The sequence below is a fragment of the Balaenoptera musculus genome, chromosome 15, assembly GCF_009873245.2.
Source record: "Balaenoptera musculus isolate JJ_BM4_2016_0621 chromosome 15, mBalMus1.pri.v3, whole genome shotgun sequence".
NCBI classification, from domain to species: Eukaryota; Metazoa; Chordata; class Mammalia; order Artiodactyla; family Balaenopteridae; genus Balaenoptera; species Balaenoptera musculus.
The window spans coordinates 14,679,417-14,706,702 of record NC_045799.1 but is presented as its reverse complement, the minus strand read 5'-3'; the positions used below and the strand labels follow the sequence as shown (position 1 = coordinate 14,706,702).

The 27,286-nt window shown below is 54.2% G+C and overlaps 1 protein-coding gene across 5 annotated transcripts in view; it reads left to right on the top strand.

Annotated features, from left to right (window-relative positions):
* Positions 1-1,179: 1,179 nt before the first annotated feature.
* The window catches only part of SLC12A5 (solute carrier family 12 member 5), a 37,902-nt gene continuing 11,795 nt past the window's right edge, over positions 1,180-27,286 (top strand). The window contains exons 1-16 of one of the 5 annotated variants that reach the window (XM_036824903.1): positions 1,180-1,316; positions 14,178-14,272; positions 14,623-14,754; positions 15,134-15,280; positions 16,091-16,145; positions 16,647-16,777; positions 18,747-18,988; positions 19,809-20,020; positions 21,639-21,809; positions 22,119-22,217; positions 22,366-22,423; positions 24,331-24,505; positions 25,115-25,233; positions 25,551-25,649; positions 26,581-26,700; positions 27,052-27,156. In XM_036824903.1, the coding sequence (XP_036680798.1) occupies positions 1,196-1,316; positions 14,178-14,272; positions 14,623-14,754; positions 15,134-15,280; positions 16,091-16,145; positions 16,647-16,777; positions 18,747-18,988; positions 19,809-20,020; positions 21,639-21,809; positions 22,119-22,217; positions 22,366-22,423; positions 24,331-24,505; positions 25,115-25,233; positions 25,551-25,649; positions 26,581-26,700; positions 27,052-27,156 (2,081 nt within the window). In that variant the 5' untranslated portion in view covers positions 1,180-1,195. Of the gene's footprint in view, positions 1,317-8,361; positions 8,500-8,521; positions 8,767-14,177; positions 14,273-14,622; positions 14,755-15,133; positions 15,281-16,090; positions 16,146-16,646; positions 16,778-18,746; positions 18,989-19,808; positions 20,021-21,638; positions 21,810-22,118; positions 22,218-22,365; positions 22,424-24,330; positions 24,506-25,114; positions 25,234-25,550; positions 25,650-26,580; positions 26,701-27,051; positions 27,157-27,286 lie in introns of those variants that run through there. The other 4 variants (XM_036824902.1, XM_036824905.1, XM_036824904.1 and 1 more) reach the window with 4 other exon arrangements.

The following is a 27,286-nucleotide window of genomic DNA, read 5'->3' as shown; positions in this document are numbered from 1 at the left end:
GTGGAATTGCTGAGTAGACAGGTATGTATAAGTTCAGCTTTAGCTGACAGAACAATTTCCCCAAGTGGTGATGCCCATCTATACTCCCACCGGCAGTGCATGAGAGTCTAGGAGTCCTCCTTGACTCCTCTTTCCTTTACATGCAATGTCCAATCCAGCAGCAGGTCCTGTAGGTTCTACTTCCAAAATGTATCTGGAATTGGACAACTGCCACCACCCTAGCCCGGCTCTCATCACCTCTTACCTGGGGTTTGCAGGAGCCTCCTAATTGACTCCCAGCTTCCACTCCTGCCCTTAGTTGAGTCTTCACTCAGCAGCCATCATTCCCCTACTCAAAAAGTTCCCATGACTTCCCTTGTAGGTTAGAAAAGAATCCAGACTCCTCCCTGAAGCCTTCAAGAGACCATCGATCTGCCCTCCTCTCCTCCCTCATCTCCATCACTCTACTCTCCGTTCACTCTGCTCCAGACACACTGGCCTTCTTGCTGCTCCCTGAACAGTCCAGGCTTCTTTTCACCCCAGGGCCTTTGTACTTGCTATTTTCTCTGCTAGAGAGCTCTTCCCCCAGATCTTTGCTTAGCTGGCTCCTTCTCATCAGTGAGGGCTCGGGTGAAATATCACATCTTCTGAGAGGTCTTCTTAGACCATCCCCTAAAGTAGTCCTTCCCCCTAGTCATTACCCCTTGGCCCTACTTTTTCTTCTTGACATAAGCCACAGTCTCAAATTATCTTGTCTATGCGTTTGCTCACTTGTAATCTTTCTCCTCTCACTCATTAGAATTTGAGCCACACGAGGGCAGGAAGCCAGTCGATCTCATCCAGTGCTGTATCAGTACCTAGCACCAAAGCCTCAAACACAGGCGCGCTATCAAGATGTGCTGAATGAGTGAATTAAACCCAGGTGTTTAGGAGACCCCAGCCGAGGAGGGACCGGGCTCCTGGTGCAGGGGTGGCTCTCAGCAGCAGGTTGGATCCTCAAGCGCTTCCAGTGGAATTGACAGCCCAGGGCCTCAAAGCGCAGTGGCCAGATACAGAGGCGCAGCACAGAGGGCACTAGGACCCTGCGCGGCGCCGCGTCCGGCGGGGGGCGGCCGGCGGGGATGGGGGAATACGCTCTTTCTGCCTCCTGGAGCCCGGCTGCGGCCACTTGTGCGATCCGGGCCCGTACCGCGGCCGCCCGGCTCCTTTCCGCACCATGAGCCGCAGGTTCACTGTCACTTCGCTGCCCCCCGCGGGGCCTGCCGGGACCTCTGACTCGGAGTCCCACCGGCATTCAGCAACCGATCTCGGTCGCCTCTCAGGAGAAGACGCCAAAGGTAGAGGCCGCAGGGGGCGGGGCCTGCCGGAGTGGGGCGGGGCGAGATAAGGGGAGGGGACACGGTGGGCGGGTCTTCTGTTGGGAGGGGTGGGACCAGGACTGGTAGGCAGAGGGTCCCAGCCGAAGGCCAGAAAAGGGAGAGGAGGTGGAACCTAGGGAACTGGGGGAAGGCTGAAGGGAAATGATGAAGGGAGGGACCACATTGAGGTGGGAGGGGACACAGGGAAGAGGGTGGGGCTAGAGGCGAAGGGGCGGATCTTATAAAGAAGCTAGGGTCCAGGGGGCTGGGCCGGAGCGCAATAAAGGGGCGGGGTCATCTCGGGTAGGGGGCGGGACCAGAGGGGGAGAAGGTGGAACCAGGGAAAGGGAGGGCCGTGTGCGTCCACAGCCAATGGGTGGAGGCAGGACTATCTCGTTTTGGGGGCAGAAAAGGGCGGGACCAGAGACGAAGGGGTTGGGCTAGTAGTATAGGGGTGGAGTTGAGGGCGGGAGGAAACATGAGTCCGGGTCGCTAGGTCTCCAATCCTCAGTCACCCAGGAGGCGTCGCGGACAGCGCCTGGGGATCCCGGGAAGAAGACAGGAGAATGAGAAATTTGGACCCCGCGCCGCTAGATCCTGGCAGGATTCCGTGGGCACTCTAGTCCCGTCCCTGGGGGATTCACTTAGCTCCTTCTACTCCAGCTCCACAAGCGGTGGGTGGAGCGAGCTCAGGCTGTTCTGGGGGCGTCTTCCTGGAGGGCCCACTGCAGTGATCTTGTAATGGAAGTTACATGCAGGGTACAGAAGAGAGAGGAGGGAAGGGATCGTTCTAGGCTTCGGTGAAGAATTAGCATCCTGGATGCACACGCAGTCTTCTCCGCAGGGGCCACTTGTCAGGGGTCCCCTGCCTGACTCTGGGCCCCTCAGGTCTGGAAGGAACGTGGAGAATTCGCTTGAAGTGGCCCCAGCGCGGGGAGGAGGAAGAGCCTCCCCGGGCCGCCAGGGGTCGCTGCTGAGCCGCAGGTGAGCTCACCCTGACCCCAGCAAAACTAAGCACCAAAAACCCTTTAGGGGTTTATTTGGTGAACCTCTGCATTGGATAGATGACCAAACTGAGGCCTATATTTCAGCATGGCTCCAATCCCGTGAACCAACCGCCTCCTGGACGTTGTCATTCAGATTTTTGGGGGCTCTTTCCTTTCTTCATCTTTCCCATAATCTGTCTGCCCCTTTTCTCATTTTCAGGAATGCCTTACCATTCTTAGAGATTTAAAAGTCAGAGCTCTAGAAGCCATTCTCAACGCCCCCTTTTCTCTTCCCACCAGATCTGATTGGCCCTCATGTCTTGGCCACTTCACCTTCAAAACTTAGCCTGAATCTGGCCACATCTCTCCTCCTGTCATCATCACCCTGGTCCAAACCTCCATCATCTCTCACGTGGCCATGACCACAGCCTCCTCACTGGTCTGCCTGCCTCCAATCCTGTTCACACCACACAACCCCCCCCCCGCCCCCCATCACTTGTAGGATAAATGGCAAACCCTTTAGTCTGTCATTCAAACCCTTCCCTCATCTGCTCCTGGTATACCTGTCCGTGTCCTTCTCCCACCTCCATTAGCCAGGGAAACTCCTCCTCACTCTGTAAGTTATAGCTCATTTAACCTTTTCTGAAAATCTTTTTCATGTTCCCTCACTTCCAGGCAGAGGCAGACATTCCTCTTCTGCCCGCCCATTGCACTATTATAGCACATGTCCCAATGGATGGAAGTTATTTACTTGTGTGTCTCCTACATCTCAAGGGCAGGGACCACATCCTTTTAACTTTGTGTTCCGAGTACCAAGCCCACAGCCTGGCACTTAGTAGGTGCTTACTGCTCATCAGATGAGAGGGGGAGTGGCTGTAGACTCCTGCTTCCCCTACCCTTGCCTTCTCTCCTGTCATTCCCCACCCCCTGGCCTGAGAATAAGATGGCTCGCTCTCTTATCCCAAGGTGACTGTTCCATCTTCCCATTCCCATTTCCAAGCTCTTGCATAATGAAGTAAAATACGGCTCCCAGTGTTGGGTGTGCAGGTGTGTGTGCAAATTGGAGGTGAATCTGGAACGCTGTGGGCTTGTGGCAGAGGCGGTGTGTGTGTGTCTTTGCATGTCTTGAGGGAGAAGCATCCCACGCTAGCTCTGGTGACCTGTGGGGCAGTCAGTGAGTCAGTGCTTACGTGTGTCATTGTATGCCAGTGTGTTGATTGGCATGTTGATGTGTGTATTTCTGTGTCTATCTGTGGGATGGGTACCTGTGTGCATGAGTTTACTGAAGTTCCATCTTGAGAGTAATTCGGGGATTTTTAACCTCTTAGGCCCTGAGACAGCCTCCAGCACCTCTCCTTGGTAGGTCGCTACATGGGGAAGTGCACAAGAGCTCCCTAGGGGAACGTAAAATCTGCTGGTATCTTTCCCACAGCTGTTTTTGTGCCAGTGCTCTGGCCCCAGGGGGATGCTCTCCCCACCTGTTGTCATCACCCAGGCCCCTTAGGGAGAGATGGCAGCATGTGGAAGATGGGGGAAGGGTTGGGGGAGGTTTTGTAGGTCATTTACATACAAGTGTTATCTTTCATTCTGGACCCAGGGAGTGGAGTTTGACCCTGGAGGTGCTTCCTGCTGCCAGGAGATCAGCTATAGATGGGAATGCGACTTACAGGGGAGGAAAGAAGCAAGTCAGAAGGTGATCCTTGAATCTACCACTAACACTGGGGGGCAGCCCACCTGCCTCAGTTGCCTCATTTGTACCATGGGAAGATCGATGGTGACTTGGCTGGATAGAATTGAACCTGGGACCAACTGTGACAGTTCTGAGCTACTCCCCCATCCCTTTGCACCACTCCCTGCTGTGCCTCAGTTTCTCATAGAGGAAGACAGGGCACTGGGAAGAGAGCTGGGCCTGGTTAAGACTAACAGGAGTTGGGATGTGTCCCCATGGAGTGAGGGGGAGCCAACTTATGCTAGGGGGATGGAGCGAGACCACAATGCCCCCTATCCACTCTCTAGCACAGCCACTGTGATGTGGCCTTGGGCACATTGCTTCCCCTCTCTGGGCCTCAGTTTCCCCATCTGTAGTATAAAGAAGTTGAACAGGAAGCTACCTGAGGGTCCTTCTAGCCATAAAAATGCTCAGATTCTTTGATGATCTAGAAGGGTGCTGTTCTCTACCTCCCCCATACCCAAACCTCATGTTTCAGTCTCTTTATCTGTAAATTGGGAAGAATGACACTGAATTATTGGTAAAAATACCTGATCTGGAGATCTCCAGCCTATCCAAGGAGTTCTCCAGTCACCCACTCCTCAAGCCAGGACTCAGAACCTCACGGCCCACTACCTCAGCCCAAGGTGAGCCCTGGAAATCTCCATGGCAACAAACTGGTTATGAACGGGGCTGTAGTTGCCATGGTGATGGGCTGCTCTCTCTCTCTCTCTCTCTCTCTCTCATCCCCCTCATCTCCCCTCCCCTCTTCTCAATGAACCAGAGCGATCTGCGGGCACCAGCTCTCCAGGTGGGGTGGGGATGGGGGTGGGTACAGTGAGAAAGGGGTCCTGATTGAGAAAGAGGGAAGCCGGGCTGAATCTGTAGAGGAATGGGGGGCTGTTGGGGTGCCATTTCCATGGTGACAGGGCTGCAGCCTGTTAATTAAGCCCCCGGTTACCACGGAGACGATGGTGGTTGACGTGTCTGCTGCGAGCCCTGTGTGTATGGGGTGTGCTCTGTGCCGGACTCGTCAATTCACTGCAAGGGTCTGGGGTCTGGAGGATGGGGCCTGCAGGTGGGGGAGAGAAGAGTGAAGAAAGGAGTTCAGGGCCTTGGCTCCATGAGGCCAGAGCTGGGGGTGGGTGGGTTAGGCCGTGGGGCTAATGATATAGAGACAAAGATGGATGGGGATTAAGCCATAAGGAGGAACACTGTGCCTGCCTTTCATGGAAAGAGGACCCAGTCAGGTGGCTCCAGTTTCTTCCAGACAGCTCCTTGTCCTGATTCAGTGGCTGGGGCCCCGGGCTGCAGGTCAGGAAGCCAGATTCTAGTCCCCAGTCTGCCACAAGTTCACCTCATGGAGAAAATTTGTACCTTTCCATTTCTAGACTCCAATTTCCCCATAAATGAGGACTGACTAAAAAAATAACTTACAAAGTTCCTTCCAGTTCCCAAATCCTGATATTTAAGAGGCAGCTTCCCTGACCTTTTTTCTCTCTGAGAAGCATAAGGTGGGAGGGGAGAGGAATTTTAGAGACTCAGAGTTTAGAAATAAGACCCTGCCCAGCTCTGCATCTCGTGATGCTTTAATGAGAAGATTCTTCTGGCCCTAGATCTTCCAAGGGCTCTGGGTGGGGAAGTGGTGCTGAGCTGGCAGCCATGTTCCTGGGGCTCAGAGCTGAGGGTCATCTTACTGGCCAAGGCCAGGCTGGCAGTGCAGGAGGTGCCTGCAATGTGTTTTCTGAAAGCCTCACTGCAGAGGGTTGGCCTGAGGCCAGGATAGGGATCAGTCTTCTTGAGAGGTGGGGGGGGGGGTGTGTGTGAATCAAAGGACCGGGGTCTCCCCTTGTGGCTGTCTCTTCACTTGGTCTTGTCTCCTCATGAAGAGCTCCCTGGCTTTAGTCTGAGATAAATTGAGAGAGCACTGAGAGTTTTCAGGGTGGGAAGAAGGCCCATAGATTATGCAGCCTAACCCTTTCATTTTACAGATGGAGATACTCAGGCCCTGAGAGGAACTCAGTTCCTCCAAGGAAACACAGAGTCTGAGGGCAGAGGACAGACAGCACCACTATCTCCTGAATCCCAGATGCCTTGTGAGATAGGAGGTCTGGTGAGGGTGGACAGATGGGACACCCAGGGGAAGGGGATCACCCCTGCCTTCACCTATACTCCCTTGGGATCTAGCTTTTCTCCATGGGCGGGCTCAGTCCCTGAGCAGCCAGGGCTCTGGACCACAAATGAAGAGAAATACCCCCAGGGGAACATCCCAGACCCGGGATTGCTGAAAAACCTCAGTATTTACTTCACAGCACTTCTCAAACAAACATACTACACATTTTACTATATTACCTGTCTCTACAGAGTAGTAGAAAACCATAATGGTGGCGATGGCGGTGGTGGTGGTGGTGTGTGGAGTGGAGTGCTTAGAAATTCTTGCACACTGGCCTACCCACCTGCAACCCTTTAAACCCCTGTCACCAATCCAAACTCACTACACTTTTTTGTGTGTGTGGTTTTCTCTCTGGGAAAGCCAAGAGGACCAATTCTCACACCTGGTCTGAATACCTAGCTCTCCACCCTAAAGAGTCCTTCTGGCATCCATAAAACACAGTGGCAGGGATATCTTACTGGTGGATCCCTCAGAGGGCCCCTTCAGTCAGCTGCTGAAGACTCTGGTTGACCCAATCTGAAGCCACTGACAAATATGCGACAACGGAATCTGAGCAGCGGGCCCTGTCCATGGTCCTGAAAACTCCCATCCTAGAACTGGGCCTCTGGTCGTGCGGATAGTTTTGTTTTGTTTTGCTTTGTGTTTTAAGGATCCTTGAAGGTCTCTGGGCCCACCTCCAGTTGCAAGCTGAGAGGCCACTCCAGCTGCACGTCTGAAGTCTGAGCGCAAGAAAAGGGAGAGAGCTCATCTCCGACCCAGTCCCTGTTCCTTTCTTAGTAGCCAAGGATCAGAGGCCACTGAGCAGTTTGGATATGACTGCATTCTTGTCCCTTCTATTGGAGGCAGGACCCATTTAAAAAGAGGTTATGTTGAGGAAAAGAGTCCAAAACTGGAATAAAGGAAACTGGATTCTAGACCAAGTTCTGCCATTCACTGGCATAGCATCCACAGGCAGTCATCTGCCCCCCACCCTTTGGGCCTTAGCTTTTTCACCTGTAAAATGAAAGCAGTGCATTAGCTAAGGTGATTGACACGATCCTCTCCAGCCCTGGAACTCTCCTGGAATTTAGAGGGCTAGTGTTGGAGGCTTGGGTGAGTCTGAAAATCATTTCCCCTTGATCTGCTCTCCTCCTTGGATGTTTAGGTTTTTCCAGGGACTCAAAGGGTCCAAACCTCTGATGCCGCTTCCTGAGATCTCTCCATCCCTGGCTCAAGCCTGGATTCTAGGGGTGCTGAGGGGTCCCAGGACAATCAAGCCTCTAGGGGACTGGTGTCAGGGGAGGGGGAGGAACACAGAAAGCCTGTCAGTTCTGGAATCCTCAGAAAGCAATCCTGGATTAGGGGATTAGACACTCTCACCCCGGGAGAAAATCTGGTCCCAAACCGACAGGCGGCCTCATTCTCCCCTCCCCCACTCTGTTCCCGGCCAGCCTCCGACCCGCCTGCCCTCCCCAAAGGCTGCACCATCCCCAGTGGGGAGGCAGCGCTCCCTGAAACCTCACTGCTGCCTTCTCTCTTCCTCACCACCTCTCCTTCCCAGGGTCATTCCACAGTCAGAGGGTCCTTGTCTTTGGACTCCAGTGATTTGCCTTGGAGGTGAGATGCTAAGACTTCTATCCGTCTAAGCACAGTAAAGTGTTCACGGCAACTCCTCAGACTCACGCCTCCCATTTTAAGACAGGATGAGCCAGACAGTTCAGCCCGTGACCCTGAACCCCATGGGGGCAGCACAGTGCTTCAGTTAAAGGCTCTGGCCTCCACGCATCCCTAGCTCCAACCTCTTGAACAGTGATTATGGGAGAGTGTCTGGTTCTCCACCGTTCTTCGGGGCTGGCCTTCCCACCACCGTTCTTCGGGGCTGGCCTTCCCAGCTTTGCAGACAGGCTCTCCAGGGACCCATATTCCATGGCGCCCTACCCCTGCCGCCTCAGCCCCCCTCATCTTCCCTCTAGGGGGAGGGTGACCCTCGGCCAGGCAGCCGCTGCGGGGCCGCCTCCCCGCGGCCGCGACCTAGTTCCCTGCCGTTATTTTTAGGGCGCGGGATGGCACCTGCCCACGTGCCGGCCCCGCCTGCGCCGGAGAGTGGGGGGCGGGCGGAGCTACGTCTGCTCAAGGGAGGCGAGGTCCCCATCCCCCGCAGCACCCTCTCCATCCCACCCGCGCAAGCCCCCAGTTTTCGTGCGAGGGGGCCTCCAAGAGCGCACTGCCCGCCCCTCGTCCCCTCTTCTTTCTCCCTCCCGCGCTCCCCCCCGCAAAACCCCGCCAGTGGCTCATGCCTCCTGCATACGGGATGAGGTGAGCAGCGCCGCCGCTGAGAGGGGGCGCGCGCGGGTGTGAGCGTGTGTCCGTGTGCGAGTGTGTGTGCGCCGGGCGGGCGGGCACTGCAGCTTCTTCCTCCGTGGAGCGGAGAGCGAGAGAGAGCTAGAGCGAGCGAGAGAGCGGCGAAGGCAGGCAGAGGGGCGCGGGTGAGGCGGCGCAGCCATCCCCGGGCCCGGCGCCGCGCCGCCACCATGCTAAACAACCTGACGGACTGCGAAGACGGCGATGGGGGAGCCAACCCTGGTAAGCAGCGGTCCGGGGGCGGCGAGGAGAGGAAGCGGCTCTGGGGTTAGAGGCAGAGCGGGGGCCGCCTCCTTCAGAGGAGAGGCGGGGATTGACCGGGGCGGTGGGCGCCCAAGGCGGCCTGGAGCCCAGCTCCATTGGAATGCGCCAGGCACTGTATGAGGTGCTGGAATGCGCCGCGCCCGGGGACAGGGCTGGGGGCCAAGGGGCTGCCATTGCCCGCGGCCCGGGGGCAGACGTGGGTTAGCTAAGCGGGGGAGGCGGTGGGAAGGGGTTGGAAGAGCTAGAACGGGCTGACGTGTAGCTCGACGGGAGGGAGGAGGGCTCCTTTTCCCGAGGAGGGACCCTGGCGTCCTGGCGCAGAGCGCGGGGGTTGCGGGGGGCGCAGTCTGCGGCAGTCCCTCGCTCTGAGACTTCCAGCTGAAAGATGGGGGGAAGGTGCCTATGGGGGGATTGGAGCCATATGACAGCCCCCGTCCGGCTGCGGTGTCTCCTTAAGGGGTCACTTGATGCGGTCCGGGCCTCCTCCCCCAAAGCTGCCCGGGGTCCGACCTCAGACCGAAGCGTACCCCCTCCGGGGATTTTCAGCTCTACTTTGCGGAATCTCCTTCTCCCTCTCGCGTTCCCGTGGGTTCGGGACGGGTAGCAAGATCACCCTCCTTTCTTCCCCCTTTCCCCTTCCTCTGGGTACCCTGGCATAGCAGTGTGGTTTCAAGGGCGGGGCAGGGGGGAGTCTTTCCAGTCAGCTCTGCTAGCTTCCCCAGTGAGGCCTCGGGAATGGGGTCCCAGCGGCCGAATTCCTGGCGCCGTGGCGCGGACACTGCGGACGCGCTGCGGCGGGTGCGGAGACTCGCTAGGAGCAGAGGGGCTTGGAGCGAGTCCGTCGCGGCTCCCGCTCTCCTCCGCGCTTTCCCTGCTCCGAGGTCTGCGAGGCCAGCCACCCCCTCGGGCTCTCGGGCCCCCCACCGCCCCCCCCCACGCGGTCTCAGCCACCCAGCACGGCTGTCAGCTGCCCCCAGCCCCCACCCTCCAGCGGCGCTGCGTCCCTTGCGCACTAGCGCGCCTCCCGCTCTGGCTGTCTGCGCTCAGCGCCTCAAACGCTCCCCTGGGCATTGCTTGACCCTGTGGGCCGAGACTCCTGCAGACCTCCCCCAGGGATGGCCCAAGGCTGAAAGAGCAGGGTCTTCCAGGGACCGGCAGCCTGGCCTTGAAGTCCTCCGGATCCTGGGTTCAAGTCAGAGCCAAGGGGCCGCTTGGGAAGTCTGTGGACACCAGGGTCCCCGATCCTTTGTCTGACACCCCTTCTTCCTCCCTGAGGCTGAGTACGGGTAGGAACTACTAGCTGCCTAACTCATCCATCTCCACAGTGACCCTGAGGTTACCTCAATCCGCAGCCGCCCTCCTCCACAGCAGGCTTAGGCTGCGGGAGGGAGGGGGTTTGGCGAAGTCGAGTCCTCAGCAGAGCCCGGCATCCCGTCGCGGTTCCTAGGGAACGAAGGGGGGCCATTTCCACCTGGGATCCCCTTCAGATGTCACCACTCTGAGGAGGGGGGCCTCTGCTCCCGCAGACACGGGGTATGGGTCCAATCCCCCAGTCCCTGCTTTCTCTACCCTGAGGGCGCCATGGGATTTCCATGGGGTCTCACGTGGCCTAGAAAAGTGGCCTCTGTGTGTGGAGCAGGAGTCTAGGAACTCCCTTCAGTTCTACCCCCTCCCCATAAGTTTTCCAGACTCTGCGTGTAGCAGGCTCATGGGGAGACTTTCTCCCCAGATATCAGTGTCCAGGATCTGGAACTAGAGTGGCCAGGACCTGGGTCTGGCATTTTGGGTCCCAGAGAGAGAAAGAAGGCCTCCCAGTGGTGCCTGGAGACGATGATAGGGGGCTCTCAGGACCTACTGGGCTTGAGGGAAGACCACCAGACCGAGAACCACTGGCATCTCTGAACTTAGGTTCTTGGAAATGTAGGAGGGGACCTGGGTCCTGACCTCGGGGAGGTGGGAATGACCAGAGTAAGAAGGCTCCTGTGGACTAAAGAACACAAGGATATTGTCTCTGGCCCCCAGGTCTCCTTTCCTCTTGGGGTCTGACGCCTTCCCCTACTCCCCCGATCTGGCTTGGGGATTCCCCCAGGCCTGGCCCCAGGCCCCCAGGGGAGGCTCCTTAGCCCGCGCCGCTAGCCTGTTTCCTCCCCGGGAGCTCTGGCCGCCGCCGCTTAATTGAAAGCCAATTCGGGCTGAGAGCTCCCAGGGGGCGGGGGCGGGGGCCGAGAGGGCTCAGCCTCAGTCTGGCCCTGCTTCTCGCGCGCGCGCCTCACGGCGCTCTCCCATCATCCTGACTCCTGGCTCTGGGGAATCAGGGCGAGTTCCCCCTTCGTAGTCCTGCTCCTCTGAGAACTCATGAAGCTCACCCCTCCCCTTCAACCGGTGTTCCAGGGAGGGGACAAAATCAGCCCTGGCAGACGAGACCGGGGGCCTGGCGTCCCACTCAGGCGGCGGGTGGAAAGGCGGGACCCAGGACAAGCCTACGAACCGCCCCCTCCCCTGCCCTCATCTCGGGGCTGGGATCCGGCCGGGAGTCTGGCTCCGCGCTGCGCGTCGCGTTACATAAGCCGCTGCGGGCGCGTGGCCGGCTCTGCTCCGCGCGGCGCTCTCTGCCCGCGCCGTCGCCATGGAGACCGGCGCGGGGCTGCTTAGATGCCGGGTCTCGGGCCGGGACGCCCCCCATTCCCACCCTGCACGCGCCCCGCGCCCCCACGAAGAAGGAGAGGAGGGGGTGTGAAAGGAATGGGGGGCTCTCGTGTCTGGCTGTCCTGCCCCTAAGAGCGGACGCTGTGGAGAGAGGGACCCAGTCCCACAGGGCCCCTAAATCTTGCTGCCGGGGAAGGCGTGTGGGATAGGGAGCCCAGGCTGGACGGGGTACCACGTCTATTAGTAATCGTAATTGTAACAGTAACGGCAGTAGCTACACTTAGGTGCCAGGCACGCCCAACAGGCATTATTTTACTTAACCCCCACAACAGCCCTATGAGTTAAACACATTATTATCCCTTTGCAAAGTAGGAAACTGAGGCTTAGTTTAAGTGACTTGCCCAACGTGTCGACACAGCCACCAAAGTTGGGACTGGAACCTAAATCTCCTTGGCTCCAGCCTGTTTTCTTAACCATTAAGAAATTTCTTCTCACCTCATCCCCCTTCAACCCCTCTAGTTACCGCCATAGTGTGATAGGAACACGAGGCATCTTGCCAGCGTTTTAAAAGGAGGAGGGACCCACCTCGCTTTTATTTCTCCTTTCCTCTGGCCCCAAACAGCTCTTCTGAGACGCTGGGGGTCAGGAAGGGAGCCTGGGGGAATTCACCTCCACAGACTTTTTCCTGAGCGCCTATTACATGCCAGGCTCCCACTGGGAGGACCGGTCTGCGAGTCCCAGGAACCCCCATATGTGAGGAGAAGAGTGAGCTGGGGGAGGCCCCTGTTGGGAGCAGTGCTTGGCTTGACGAGTGAAGTGGACGTGGCGACAGGAGAGGGTGGTGGGTTTCCCTTGAGGATACGCGGCGTCACTTCCACAATTCTGAGTCGGGATGAGATGGGTTATAGCAGGTCATGCTCTGGGGATGGACCCTGGCTGAGAGACGAAGGAAGGTTTCCAGGAGGAGAGGATGGGGAGGATTTGGGGAGATGGGGAGAGAGAGAGAGAGAGAGATCAGGAGATGAGGGGACAGGAAATTCAGAATATGTAGGGCCTCAACTTCACTTCTGTTTTGGTCATTGGAGAGTTTCTCCGGAGTCCAAAGAGATATCTACTGCTGGGATTCAGCCCTGAAACTGAGAAAGTGTGATGGCTGGAGCCAAGGGAGTGTGTCTGTGGAGGGCCCCTTATATCTCTTTGAAAGGACCCTCTCCTTAATGCCCTAGAGACTTTCTTCTTGGGTGATCTCCTCCAGGCACACGGTTTCACACACTTCCTACACCCCTTTTCATGGGCTACCCCCATGTCTTCCTCCTGTCCGGCCTCTCTCCTGGGCCCCAGACTGATCCGTACATCCAAGTGATTCTGGACATATTCACTTGAGTGTCCTATAGCGCCTCACCAGCAATCAAATTCAGCAACTTCCCCACCCCCAATCTCCTTCTTTCCCCTGTCTATTAAATAGCACCATATCCACCCATTTACCCATGCTAGAAACCCAGGCATTATCCTAGATTCCTCCTTCCCATATCCTCAAATATGTGGCATAGAAATGTGTGCCAATAATTCTGGAGTCTATTCATTGTTCCACACTGCTTCTGGTCTGGGTATCATTGGCCCTTGCCCAGATTTCTGAAAGTCCCTAACTAGCTTCTGTATTCTTCATCTAAAGGCCAGAGCAATTGCTCTAAAACACAAATCTGTTCATGGTATTTTTTTGCCTGAAACTCTTCAATGATTTCCCATTGTCCTCTGGATGAAGTCCAAAATCCTTAACATGGCCGGCTAGTCGTTTAAGGACCCGGCCCACAGTTACCTTCCTAGCCTCATTTTTTTTACATGCTACTCCCCATCCTTGCCCCCCACCCCACCATGCCCCTTCCTTAGACTCCTGCCAGATCAAGCTTCTTCCAGCTCCTCTAACCCACTCCTCTCACTCTCACCTCTGGGCCATCGAACATGCTGTTCTGCTGTTCTATCTGCCTGGAACACCCTCCCGCCTCCCTCCCAGTCTAGCTCTTACTCATCCTTCAGTTCTCAGCTGACACGTCACTTCCTCTGGGAAGCCTTCCGTGACCTCCCAGGCTGGGCTGAATGCTTCTCCTGTGTTACCCCAGCTCTTCTTTCATATTCTACCGCGGACCTGATCACTCTGGGTTGGAAATTCCTGGCTGCTGGTTTATCTCCCCTGCCTTTGGGTTCCCCAAGGGCTAGGATGGTGTCTTATTCTGTGTTTTACTCCCCCACGCCCATGCCCACACTGGCACACAGGAGACATCCAGTAAATACTCTTTGCCTGAAGATGAATGAGGGACATAGGAGATGCCCAAGGGGGTCACTCTTCCAAGAGGTCGAGTAGCCTTAGGGCCCCAGCTGCAGTGTTCTCTGCCTTCCCCCCTAGGAAAGAGCGTGCTCCCACCCCCAAACACCAGGATGGGCTAGTTATGGTCAAGGAGGGGACGCTGGAGAGTCTAGGGTGCCCTGATGAATGAAGTAGGACCCCCAAGAGCAAGGGAGCACTTCCACGTTCATTAAACACCCCATACGAGCCAGGGAGCGCGCTAGGCTCTTCGTATGCGCTGTCAACTCAAATTCTGCAAGGGAGGCAGTATTAGCTCCAGTTTTCCAATGTGCAGAGAGTTAAAGTGGCCTCTCAGCTGGACGTCCAGGTATGTGGGCGACAACCAGCTGGTGCCAGGCCCCTGACTCCTCTGCCTTCTCAGGTGATGGCAACCCCAAGGAGAGCAGCCCCTTCATCAACAGCACCGACACAGAGAAGGGGAAGGAGTATGATGGCAAGAACATGGCCCTGTTTGAGGTGGGTTGCTAGGGGAGTTGGGCCTCCAGCCACAGTTCACCTCGCCTTCGTCAGCCACTCCCTCCCTCCTTCCCTGGGGAGCAGTCCCCTCCTCTCCATCTCTCCCTCAGGTCCACCTGCTTCCTGGAACCTCCCTGCCATTTCTTCTCCTCCCCTTTTCCCCTGCTACCCCCCTTCTTACCCTAACCCCCTCCCTCCCTGTTCTCCTTGCCTGTTCCCCCTCCTTGCTCATCTCATCCCAGCCTCAACGGTTTGCCCTCCTGGTCCCCATCTCTCTCGGCCTCCTACCATCTAGCTCACCCCCCACCCCCAGGCCCTAGCCTCCCAACACTGACAACCTCCCTCCCCAGGAGGAGATGGACACCAGCCCCATGGTGTCCTCCCTGCTTAGTGGCCTGGCCAACTACACCAACCTGCCCCAGGGAAGTAGGGAGCATGAAGAGGCAGAAAACAATGAGGGTGGAAAAAAGAAGCCGGTGCAGGTGAGGGTCTTGGGGAAGAAGGGCTGAGGGAGGAAGGAGGGTGGGAGGGGAGAGAGGGTGGGGGAGGAAAAATGAATTCAGATGAAGGGATGGATGATGGAGACAGAGGGGGGATGGGAGGCGGACGCTGAGGGAGGGGAAGGGATGGGAGGTGAGGGATAGAGATGGAGGGGAGAGGGAGGGGTGGCTTGAAGGATAGGTGATGGAGGCCTGAAGGGAGGAGGGAAGTGAGATGAGAATCAGAGGGAAGAGGGATGAAGGGATGGGGATGGAGAGAAGAGGAAAGTAGGGGATGGAGGGACCGGGGTAGGAGGAGTGGGCCTGGGGTGTTGGTAGTGATTGGGGGGGCTGCAGAAACTGACGCTGGCCTCCCTGGCAGGCCCCGCGCATGGGTACCTTCATGGGCGTGTACCTACCGTGCCTGCAGAACATCTTTGGTGTCATCCTCTTCTTGCGACTCACTTGGGTGGTGGGCATTGCAGGCATCATGGAGTCCTTCTGCATGGTCTTCATCTGCTGCTCCTGTGTGAGTGACACACTCCCCTCTCCTGATCCCTGACAGCTGGGGCTGAGCAGGGACCTGGAGGTGGGAGGGGGAGGGGGGGGGAAGCATGAGACCTGATCTTTTTATAGGAACCACTGCGTGTAATCTTTGAGAGTAAATTAGGTCTGACTGGTCCTTCCAGCATCTCACAGGCTAGTGCCTGATGGCCATTAACAGGTTTCACCTGGCTGTGTGTGTGCGCGCTTGTGTGTAATTACACAGGTACCGCAGACTCATTGATGAAAAAGATAGGTGTACACTAATAAATAAAATTCACCTACAGTCTCACAGTAGTTAACATTTTGGTAGGTCTTGACTCACAAAAAATGGGATTACGGGTCCCAAACAGCTTTGTAACTGAATTATTCCCATCCTCTCTAAAAAATCACATGTTCACTAAACACCTACTTCTCATGACATTTACGTTTCCTCACACGTGACCCTTGAGCCCCCTCTGCGTGTGAGTAGCCAGTGTTGAAGCTAGTACACCTGCCTATTTAATAAATGAAGAAACTGAGGCTTAGAGAACTGAAGTGACTAGTCTCCGGTCAGACAGCTGGTCAGAAGCCAAGCTGGGGTTTCCAGAGCTCTCTGATGCTATAGCTTGCGTCTCTTTCATGTGCTTGGTGAAGAAGGGGTTTTCTGGACAAGAAGGACTTGGCAGGAGTAGGAGTTGGAACAGGACCGAGGACAAGCTCGGTGGAAGAGGACTTGTGGGTCTGGCGGGTGTTTATGGGGTAGAAGGTTTGGCCCCCACCCTACTCGCCACTCTGACGATCTCTCTCCTCACAGACGATGCTCACGGCCATTTCCATGAGTGCAATTGCAACCAATGGTGTTGTGCCTGGTATGTGAGTGGGGCTTCTTGGAGGGGAAGGCACCTGGATGGTTGGGAGGGAGGCCTGAGTAGTTGGAAGGAGGGACAGTGTCCTGGGCTTTGGGTGCCATCAGGACCCCAGAGAGGCAATACTGCAGATTCGGGTGCTGGGTTACGGTGTTTTCGTGGGACAGATGGGGGCAGCCGTGTGAAGGGGAGGGGACGGAGGTGTTGATGGTGTTGAATGGGGTCAATGCAAGATCTCCTCCCTTTGCCTGAGACTCTCCTCTCCATCATCCTATTTTCTGAGCCATGACCTCCTTAGAGGGGTAATTAGCAACATGGGAATGAGTGCTATAAAAGCCACTCAGAGTGTCTGGCTGGGTCTCCCTTCAGTCCTAGGGCTACAGCTTGTAAGGCTTGGGAGGCCCAGAGCAACACCCTTCCCACCACTGTCTCTGATCCTCCCTCATCCCCTACGGCAGCCCAGTGCCCCTCGAACCTCTTGCTGATACTGGGTTCTTTCTGCAGCTGGCGGCTCCTACTACATGATTTCCAGGTCTCTGGGTCCAGAGTTTGGGGGCGCTGTGGGCCTCTGCTTCTACCTGGGCACTACGTTTGCTGGGGCCATGTACATCCTGGGCACCATCGAAATCCTGCTGGTGAGAGGGGCCGAGGAGGAGGTGTGGGCCCCAGGCTGTCAGTCAGTTAACTGATGCTCCCTGGACGCCTCCTGTAGGCCGGGTCACTAAGTAAGGCCAAGGGAAGATCAGACATGGTTCTGCCTTGAAAGAGTTCACAATCTAGTTGGGGAGACAGGATACACTAATTATGTAACATGAACAGCTGTCGTTTATCAGGCACCCACTGTGCTCTCAGCAGAGTTCCAAGTGCTTTACAGTCATTAGCTTGAATCCTCATGAGGTTTAAGTATTATTATGCCCATTTTACAAATGATAAGCTCAGAGAGGTGAAATGACTTGCTCAAGGTCACTCAGCTACCAAGTGGCAGAGGTGGGTTGGGAAGAGTAAAATCATGAAATAAGAAATAATAAGTCATGTCACACAAGGATTGCCTACTGTGTGCCAGGGACAGTGCTAAGCGCTCTGTGAACGTTAGTGGTAGAGGGCTGATGGCTAGCGGATTGCAGAGGAGAAGAAGAGGGAGCTGAGAAAGAGATCTGTTAGAAGCAGTGACTGATGAGAAGTCAGGTCCCTGGGCAGTGTTCGAAGTGGATGGCTGCTGACTTTGGTCTCAGTTCTTCCTGCCCCTGCAGGAGGAGGTGAGGTGGGAGCTGAAGAGGGTTCCTTGGTATATAGAAAGTGGGGCTGACCTTTATTTCCCAAACCCCTACTCTACCCAGGCCCCGTGGCCTTCAATGTATCATTTTATTTTATCCTCACGACCCTTGCATTAGTTAGAAGATGTCCCCATTTTATGGATGAGGAAAGCAAGGCTCAGAGAGTTTAAGGGATGTATGGAAGGGATATGAACCTGTATCTTTCTGACCCTGAAGCCCATGATTGTCCACCCAACCACTCGGCTTCAGAGAACTAGAACTAATAGATGTTGCAGCTTCTGGTTTTGGGATGGAATGGAGGAGTCCAGGGGCAGGAGGATAAATGGGGAATAAAGGACCCAAAAAGCCAAATTATGAGAGAATAATAATAGACCTCTATGGCTTTTACAAAATCAAAAAACTATTATAAAAGCAATTCTACCCATTGCATAAAATTGGAAAAAAATCAAAGAATGTAAAAAAGGAAATAACAATCTCCTAAAGCAAATCATCATTATCATTTTGGTGTATCCTTCTAGTTTTTGTTTTTCTTTGTGATATTGTATTCTGTCTTTAGAAAATATAACTCTATATATTTCTCTAATAATGCAAAACTCTCTTTGCAAATATCACAAGTGAAAATAACTTTTGTAAGAATATAAATATATTAATATTTAGTATAGAAATTATGGAAAATACAGATGTGCAAAAAGAATAAAGATTATTCACATTTTTACCATTCAGGGGAAACGACTGTTAACATTTTGATGTATCTACACACAGACAGACATATATACACCTATGTGTGTATATAGTCACATGTAAGTACACATATATATTTACAAAAATGAGATAAGACACATTCTTTTTAAAAATTGATTGTTTTAACCTAATATAACATGGATAGCTTTTTGAGTCAGTTCATATAAATCTATGTTGTCCTTTTTAACAGCTACATAGTCTATTCGGAAATATCATGATTTATTTACCCAATCCTCTAGGGATGAAATGTCTAATTTATATCTGCCTTTCTTACTGAAATAATAAAAACAATAAATAATCATTAAGAACTATACTTGATAACAAAATAATAGAACTTAATAATTGCTCCCAACATCTTTGCAATACAATCTTTTAATGACTGTATAATAGTCCTTGCAGGATAGACCATGCTTTCCTTAACTATTCCCCTATCATTGGATGTCATTTCCAGTCTTGTACTACTGTAAATACGCTGTGATGAGTATCTTTTCTCCAAAGCCCTGCCTGCACCTCAGGTTATTTCCCTGGGGTGATTCTTAGTTGGTTCTCACTGGGTTACTTACCTGACCTCCTCACCCCTTTCCCACAGGCTTACCTCTTCCCAGCTATGGCCATTTTTAAGGCAGAAGATGCCAGCGGGGAGGCAGCAGCCCTGCTGAACAATATGCGTGTGTATGGCACCTGTGTGCTCACCTGCATGGCCACCGTGGTATTCGTGGGCGTCAAGTATGTCAACAAGTTTGCCCTTGTCTTCCTGGGTTGTGTCATCCTCTCCATCCTGGCCATCTATGCCGGGGTCATCAAATCTGCCTTTGACCCACCCAACTTCCCGTAAGTGCTGCTGCCCTGAGCCTCAGGCATCCTCCTCCTCCTCCCCGGACTGGTTTCAGGGGCTTCACACTAGTCTCTGCCAACCCCCCTGCCCCCATCCCTCAGAATCAGAGTGGTTGTGGATTTACAATAAACTCCCTTGGGGGGGGAAAACCTCTCCTGGTTTAAGGGAAATCTCTTTAGGATGGGATAACATTTTTTGGAGGTGTGCACAGTTTTCCTTGTGAGGGTCAATGGCTTGCTGGTGAGGTGGACTTAGGAAGAGCCAGGTGGAACAATTTCTAAAGGGAAGACCGGTCTGTGTTAGGGAACCTTTCTTGGGTGGAGACAACCTTCTGGAATGGGACAACCTCTTAGTATTAAACACCTTCTCTATCATGGGAAAGGACATAGAAGAGAGGGTCTAGGGGCTCAGATCCCTGTTGGTTCTGCCTCTCTCCCTAGGGCACATTCCCCTACATCTCACTGCCCAGAAGAACGGCACACGGAGACTGCTGTCCACGATGCTGAAACAGCATTGCCCGAAAGCAGTGGTTCTCTGCCGTGGCTGCGTATTAGAATCACTTGGGGGGAGGGAATTCCCTGGCGGTCCAGGGATTAGGACTCGGCGCTTTCACTGCCAGGGCCTGGGGGAAAGAAAAGAATCACTTGTGGGGAGCTTTGAAAAAACACAGATCCTGGGCTCCATCCCAATTAAAATTAGAATCTCTGGATATGGGGCCCTGGCATCTATGTTTTTAGTGCTCTCATGGCGGTTCTACTGTGAAACCAGGGCAAAGTTACGTCCCTCACCACCTTCCTGCCTTGTTTCTCTCCCTAGGATCTGCCTCCTGGGGAACCGCACACTGTCTCGCCATGGCTTTGATGTCTGTGCCAAGCTGGCTTGGGAAGGAAATGAGACAGTGACCACACGGCTCTGGGGCCTTTTCTGCTCCTCCCGATTCCTCAACGCCACCTGTGATGAGTACTTCACCCGAAACAATGTCACGGAGATCCAGGGCATTCCTGGCGCTGCCAGTGGCCTCATCAAAGGTCTGAGGGAGGGAAGAGGTCTGGTGTCCAGGGGATGCTGCAGGGATTGTGGCTTAAACAGGATTAAGGGACTCCTTGGGATTCAGTTAAATTCGATCCGTTTTAATTGAGCACCTACTCTGGGCCATGTTCTATCCTTGGGATCACGGAGAGGTAGAGACGAAAGGGAGCCTTCGCGTACCTTACCACCTAGTGGGAAAGAAAGTCATCAGCTTAACAAGTATTCACTAAGTACCTGCTAACTGCCTAGCACTGCATTGATCACCAGGAACGCAACATAAGTAAGTGACAGTTCTTGGCCTCAAGGAGTCTAATAGCAGAGACAGATGTAATAGCAAATAAATTAGGACATGTGTAGGTGGGCATTCAATGAACAGAGACCTCCCAAGGGAGGGAGTGGTCATGTGTATAAGGTGGTGAGACAAGGCTTCCTGGACTCATCTGAGAAGGGTTTTGAAGGACAAATAAGAGATTTTCAGTTATACAAAGGGAATAAGGGAATTACAGGCAGAAGAACAGCTTGCCTAAAAGCATGCAGACACAGAAGAGCATATTGTGTCCTTCCAACCACAGGCAATTTGGTATGACTGGGGCATAAAGTACAAAGGAAGGAAGGGCAATCAAGAAATGATGTTGGAGAGGCTGGCGTGAGCCTGACTGTGGTCAGCCCTGGAAGCCATGTTGAAGAGTTTGGACAGTGTTCTGAGGGCAATGAACAGCCACCAAAGGGTTCTGAGTAAGGGATGGACGGGGTCAGCTTGTTGTTTGTGAAGGTTCACTCTGGCTGCTAACGTGGATGGGCTAAAAGCAGAGACGGAACCGAGTCAGGGAGTCTAGGAGGAGGCTGATGCTCAGTCCAGGTGAGAGATGGTGGTTTTCTTACCTGGAGTGATGGAGTGACAGCGGTGGGAATGGCACAGTGGCTCTCCGCCAGGGCTGTTTTGCCCCCCAGGAGACACGTGGCAACGTCTGGAGACATTTTGGGTTATCACAACTGAAGGGTTATTACTGGCATCTGGTGGCTGAGGCCAGGAATGTTGCTACACACCCTACAATGCTACAGGACAGCCCTCCACACAAGAATTGCCTGTTCTCATCACAATTATCACTAAATTTGACATTTAGTGCAGAAGTGGAGGAACCCTGGAAAGGAGAGAAGGGGCGTATTTGAGAAATATTTAGGAGGAATAAGGGACAGGAGTTGGAGATGGTTTTGAAATGGAGATGGGGAAAGGGAGCAGTTGAGGGCAATGTCAAGCTGTCTGAGTTGATGGTAGAGCCATTTACCAAAATAAGGGATATAGGAAAGGAGTCATTTGGAGTGAGTGGGTGGTGAGATCAGTTTGGGACACACTGAATCAGCCTGAGTTGTGTGTGTCTATGTCCCCCAGTAGATTGGACCACTTGAGAGCAAGGACTAGATCTGATTCATGTGCAAAGCCCCTGCACATGACCTGGCCCAAAGCGGGAGCTTAGGAAATGTTGGTGGAAATAAGGCCCAGGGGGAGTGAGAGGTGGTTGACCTTGACCCTTCTTTCTGCCCACCCCACCTCCTGGCCCCAGAGCTCTGGCACCCTGACGTCTGGTCTTCTCCTTGAGCATCCTGTCTCTCCCACAGAGAACCTCTGGAGCTCCTACCTGACCAAGGGGGTGATTGTGGAAAGGCGTGGGATGCCCTCGGTGGGCCTGGCAGATGGTACCCCTGTCGACATGGACCATCCCTATGTCTTCAGCGATATGACCTCCTACTTCACCCTGCTGGTTGGCATCTACTTCCCCTCAGTCACAGGTGAAGGGGAGCTCAGAAAGGGAGGACTCTGGCTGGGAGTGGATGGGTAGGGAGAGAGTCAGTCATGATGTGGGGAGTTTCTGAGTCCAACAGCCCCATTACATAGGCAGGAGCCAACAATTCAGTTCCCACTGGACAGACAGGTGAGGGAATTAAGGCCCGGAGAAGCCAAGTAACACGCCCAAGTTCTCATAGGAGTCAGTGGACCAGGACTAGGTCCCTGGCTTCCTGACTCTGAGGCTGATGTCCTTTCTTCTCAGTCTGTCTGGTCTCCTGTGGCTCCTGTCCTAGCTGCTCCTCTGTTCACAGGGATCATGGCTGGTTCTAACCGCTCTGGGGACCTGCGGGATGCCCAGAAGTCAATTCCCACTGGCACCATCCTGGCCATCGCCACCACCTCCGCTGTCTGTATCCTTCACTGCTGGGCTGGGACCACCGTGGGTGGGGAGGGCTAGACGGACGGCTTCTGAAGCTGCTGCCTCACCTGGCTGGCTCAGGAGGGGTGGGGAGGAAGGGGAGCGCCACCCTGGGGATTCTCCTTCATCCTCTGCTGCAGACATCAGCTCCGTTGTTCTGTTTGGGGCCTGCATCGAGGGGGTCGTCCTTCGGGACAAGTAAGTAAGGGGATCAGGGAGGGATACTGTTCTGGGGGGGGGTGGGGTGGGCGTGGAGGGCCGGGTTCTGGGAAGCAGGCCTGGCGGGGGAGTTGAAACCTGGGCAAGGGGCCTTGTGGGAGGGAGGCCACAGGGCTTGCTTGTCAACTCACTCTCTTATAATTCACCTTTCTCTTGTCACTCCAACTCAAGAAGCATGAGTGGTGTCTGATTTCCTTTAAGATAATGATACTTTCCTTTCCTTTTTCTTTAAAATCTACTAATTCATTTACTATTTCCTGGATGTCTATGTGTTCGCTACTGTCCAGGGTTCTGGGGGCAGGGATAAATAACAAAGATAAATAACTAATGATTTGTGTTCTGAAGGAGCTCTTTGGAGCTGGTCACCATACTTGTCAACAGACTTGAAATGCAGAGCAGTAGGGGTAGCGATAGAGCAAAGCCTGGGGGTTATGGAGGCTGCGATCCAGTCCCAGAGGGTCGGGGAAGAGGAGATGCTGAGGAAGTGCCTTATACAAGCTTTCTCATCTCTCCTTCCCACTTTACATGCTGAGTGGTATAGAGACTACCTAGGAAAGTAGGAGGGGGAAGGGCACTCCAGGCAGTGGGAACAGCATGGACAAAGGTAGAGGAGACCAAGAGCCGTGTGTGTGTGCACGCGCAGGCAGGGGTACCAGTAGCTGTAAGCATTCAGAGCTTCTGGAGCACACACCTCTGGAGGGTGTGTGCATACACAACCAGCGGGGTGAAACAGGAGGTCCTGTCACAGAAGTCAGTTTTCCGAGGCGCCATTCTGGCTTCCAGGAAGTGGGGACATGAGGCTGGAGACCTAGGCTAGGACCAGTCCTGGAGGCCTGGGTTTTGGCACCAGGAAACTGGAGCTTTATTTTATAAAAAATGGGGGAAACCCTGAAGGATTTTAAGTAGGGAGGTGACCTGGCCAAATGGGCAATTTGCATATATTACACCTATTAGCTTTTAGGGCAACTTAACCTCCATTTATCTCATTTCATTTCATCGTAGACCTCCCACAAGATTGCAAGGGATTCGGCAGGTCATTCAGGATAATCTTTCATCTGCTTCTTGAAGTCTTTCAGCAACGGCCCATTTGAGTGCACCTTTGCTTGCACGCTGCAGGGACAGGGCTCTCTCTACCTACTGAGGCAGCATCTTCCATTTGAAGACAGTGTCATTGTTAGAAAATGCTTTTCTTGATCCTCACACCACGTACCATCACTACATGATGAGGCCAGAACCCCCATTTTTCAGATGGAGACATTGAGGTTCTAATAGTTTGAGATATCTGCCCAAGATGACATAGTATTACACAATTGACCTCGTACTAGAATCACTATTGGGGGGAGGGGTGAGATAAGGGTAGGGGATTAAAAGGTAGAAACTACTGTGTACAAAATAAATAAGCTACAAGGATATATTGTTCAGCACATGGAATATAGCAAATATTTTATAATAACTATAAATGGAGTACAACTTTTAAAAATTGTGAATCACCATGTTGTACACCTGAAACTTAAATAATCTTGAATATCAACTATACCTCAATAAAAAAAAATCGTGTCACTATTAGTACCACGTATCAGGCACCATGCCAAGTATTTTACATATTGTATCTCCTTATTCCTCCCACCAATTGTATGAGATAGGTTTATAATGATCCTCACTTTACAGCTGAAGAAACTGAGGCACAGAGAGGTTGAATGTCTTGCCCAAGGTCACACAGACAGAAAGTGCCCAGCTCATCAGGGGCTTTGTCTGTCCCTTCTCCCCTGCACAGCCTAGCCTCATAGTGGACACACAGTTGGTCCCGCAGTCTGTGTGGGAGCCCTTGGAAATCCAGGTGGCGGTGCTCACCCAGCATCTCTTGTCCCTTTGCTGCTTCATTCCAGGTTTGGCGAAGCTGTGAATGGCAACCTGGTGGTGGGCACCCTGGCCTGGCCGTCCCCCTGGGTTATTGTCATCGGATCCTTCTTCTCCACCTGCGGGGCTGGGCTGCAGAGCCTCACGGGGGCTCCACGCCTGCTGCAGGCCATCTCCCGCGATGGCATAGTGCCCTTCCTGCAGGTCAGCGGCAGGGGCAGGGTGTGGGGACAACAGTCCACCCCCTACACCAGCCAGCCAGGCCCCTGCCCAGGGCGGCTACGCAGGGAGCAGGGGCCATGGCAAGCCTTGACCTGCCTTCTGGGCCCTGCTGCTCTGTGCCGCCACTAAGAAGAACGGGTGTGCCTTTGGGCCCAACATCAGGGCCATCTCTTTGGGCAGGGTTGTCTGCTCTTAGGGGAAAAATGAATGGTCCTCCTTTGGCCTCGTGATTGGGCGGGGACTCAGGGAGGCAGCCAAAGGGCAAGTAAGAGAAGGGTTCTCTCTGTGGTACTTGAAAAGAAAAAGATTTATGGTGAACTCAGTCATGGCTGCTTGCTGGCCCCCTGTAGCTCCTCTTCCATCTGTCCCCTCCTTTTCCCCTTCAGGGATCATTTGAACTGCACTGCACTGGGGTACCAATGTCAGAGTGGGCAAGATACAGCAAAAACCTGGTATCCCCTTGGGTGCATTTAAAGGATGAGAAATACAGCATCCTCTCCCTGCCTCTGCCGTACTGGTCTCCAGGACTGGAAGAGAGAGACAAGAAGTCCTTAAGGTCTCAGGCCCCTGTGATGGTTGCTCTGTCCTCAGGTTTTCGGCCACGGCAAAGCCAACGGAGAGCCAACGTGGGCCTTGCTCCTCACCGCCTGCATCTGCGAGATTGGCATCCTCATTGCATCCCTGGACGAGGTCGCCCCCATCCTCTCTATGTGCGTGCTGGCCTCTTGCCCTCCCCATCAGCTCTGGGGGTCTCTCTACCTGGATCCTTCAGCTGTGACCCTGGACAGCCCACCCAAACACTTTATCAACCCCACTGTCGTAGAAACCTGTCCTTTGTTATACAGAGATTCATCCCCACATGCATCAGGCATGTGTAAGGGGATTTGGCCTTTGAACCTCTTCCTAAGCCCCAGAACATGACTCGGCCTTCTCCCCAGTTTCTTTCTCCCTTTCCTTTCTCTCCCTGTGCTTCTGTCTCTGTCTCCCCTTGCATCTCTGTCTCTCCTGGGACCTTTCTGTGTTCTAGGTTCTTTCTGATGTGCTACATGTTTGTGAACCTGGCCTGTGCGGTACAGACACTGCTGAGGACGCCCAACTGGCGGCCACGCTTTCGCTATTACCACTGGTGGGTGCCCGTTCCCCCTCCCTGCCCCAGAGGACCGTCCTCTCATCTCCCCCTCACCCCAGCCCATCCCCTCCAGGTCTAAGGATCCCAAACTCCACTTTTCACAACTAGCATGAGAAAAGTCCTGGAGAAGTTCTCCTTATAATCACAAGTAATAACATAACACTGTATAAACAGTCTCAGCTAGAATCCCTCTCCTGTCAATAGTCTGCAACACCTTCCAGTCTTGACAAGGAAACCTCAGTTTCCTCAGCTGTGAAATGGGACAATAACTGCACCTACCTCATAGGCCCTTGTAAGCATTACACTGCTTGGTGCACGGAAGATGCTCCTTATTGGGGCTGGACTTCTGATCATTTTCCTTGATGGCTCTTTATCTTCACAATAGGCCTGTGGGGCAGACAGGGCAGGAATGATCATGCTTGTTCTACCAAAAGGAAACGGAGGCTCCAATAGCGAAAGGTGGCCTAAGGCCACCCAGCAAGACTATGGCACACCTGGCCCAGAACCCAGGCTGCCTGCCTCCCATCTCAGTGCTACTGCTGTGCTAGTCACCTCTTCCCTGGGGTCACATTCCTCCTGGGAGATCTTGCCTCCAACTTTCCCCAGAGACTCCTGCCTCAGAACCTCCCTGGCAGGGCGGTGTGGCAGGGCGGTCTGGCAGGGTCTAAGGCACTGGGACAGGGCAGTGTGGTGACTTAGGAGTTGGGTGGGGCAAGGGGAGGTACCCTGTCTGTGGCTGCTCATTCATCCAGAAGGCCCCATGTCCCCGTGGTGCTCATGGAGATGATGGTGTGATTTCCCCTAGACCTGGCTGTAGCCTCCCAGGTCTTGCCCATGCCCCGCCCCATCTAACTCTTGCTGTCTGAGCCCGGGCACCAGTGACAGCCCCACCAGGGCTCAGAGGCCGGCTCTCCCTCCCCCTGTCCAGGACACTCTCGTTCCTGGGCATGAGCCTCTGCCTGGCCCTCATGTTCATCTGCTCCTGGTATTATGCCTTGGTGGCCATGCTCATTGCGGGGCTCATCTACAAGTATATCGAGTACCGTGGGTAAGCGTGGGGAAGTGGGGAGGGCTGGGTGAGACTCAGGGATGGGAGGAGGGGAGGAGGGGAGAGAGAGGGGTGATGAGTGCTCGGTGGTGGGGCGGTAGGGGGGATGAGGCAGGAAGTGGGAGAAGATGGCACTAGAGTGGAGGGCAAAGGGTGATGGGGTGGGATGGGGAGATACGGAACAGGAGCAGAGGGAGGGGCTGAAGCTTTGAGAAATGGAGGTGGCAGGAGCGACCTCCTTTCTGAGCCTGAGATAGACGGCTCTGCGCTGGGGTGGCCACTTCAGGGTGGACGGCTCTCCCTGACACTCCTTGGCTTTCTGCCTCTTGCGATCCCCCTTCCCGGCCCCAGGGCGGAGAAGGAGTGGGGCGATGGGATCCGAGGCCTGTCTCTCAGTGCTGCTCGCTACGCCCTGTTACGCCTAGAGGAAGGGCCCCCGCACACCAAGAACTGGAGGTCAGTGGTGGAGGCACAGGCGTGAGGGCTCAGCGGGGGGAGAGGCAGGGAGCAGGGCCTAACCCACCCCGCTTGCTTCGTTTTGCTGTTGCTGAGTGTTCAGCCTTGTCTGAACCCTTCCCACCTACAA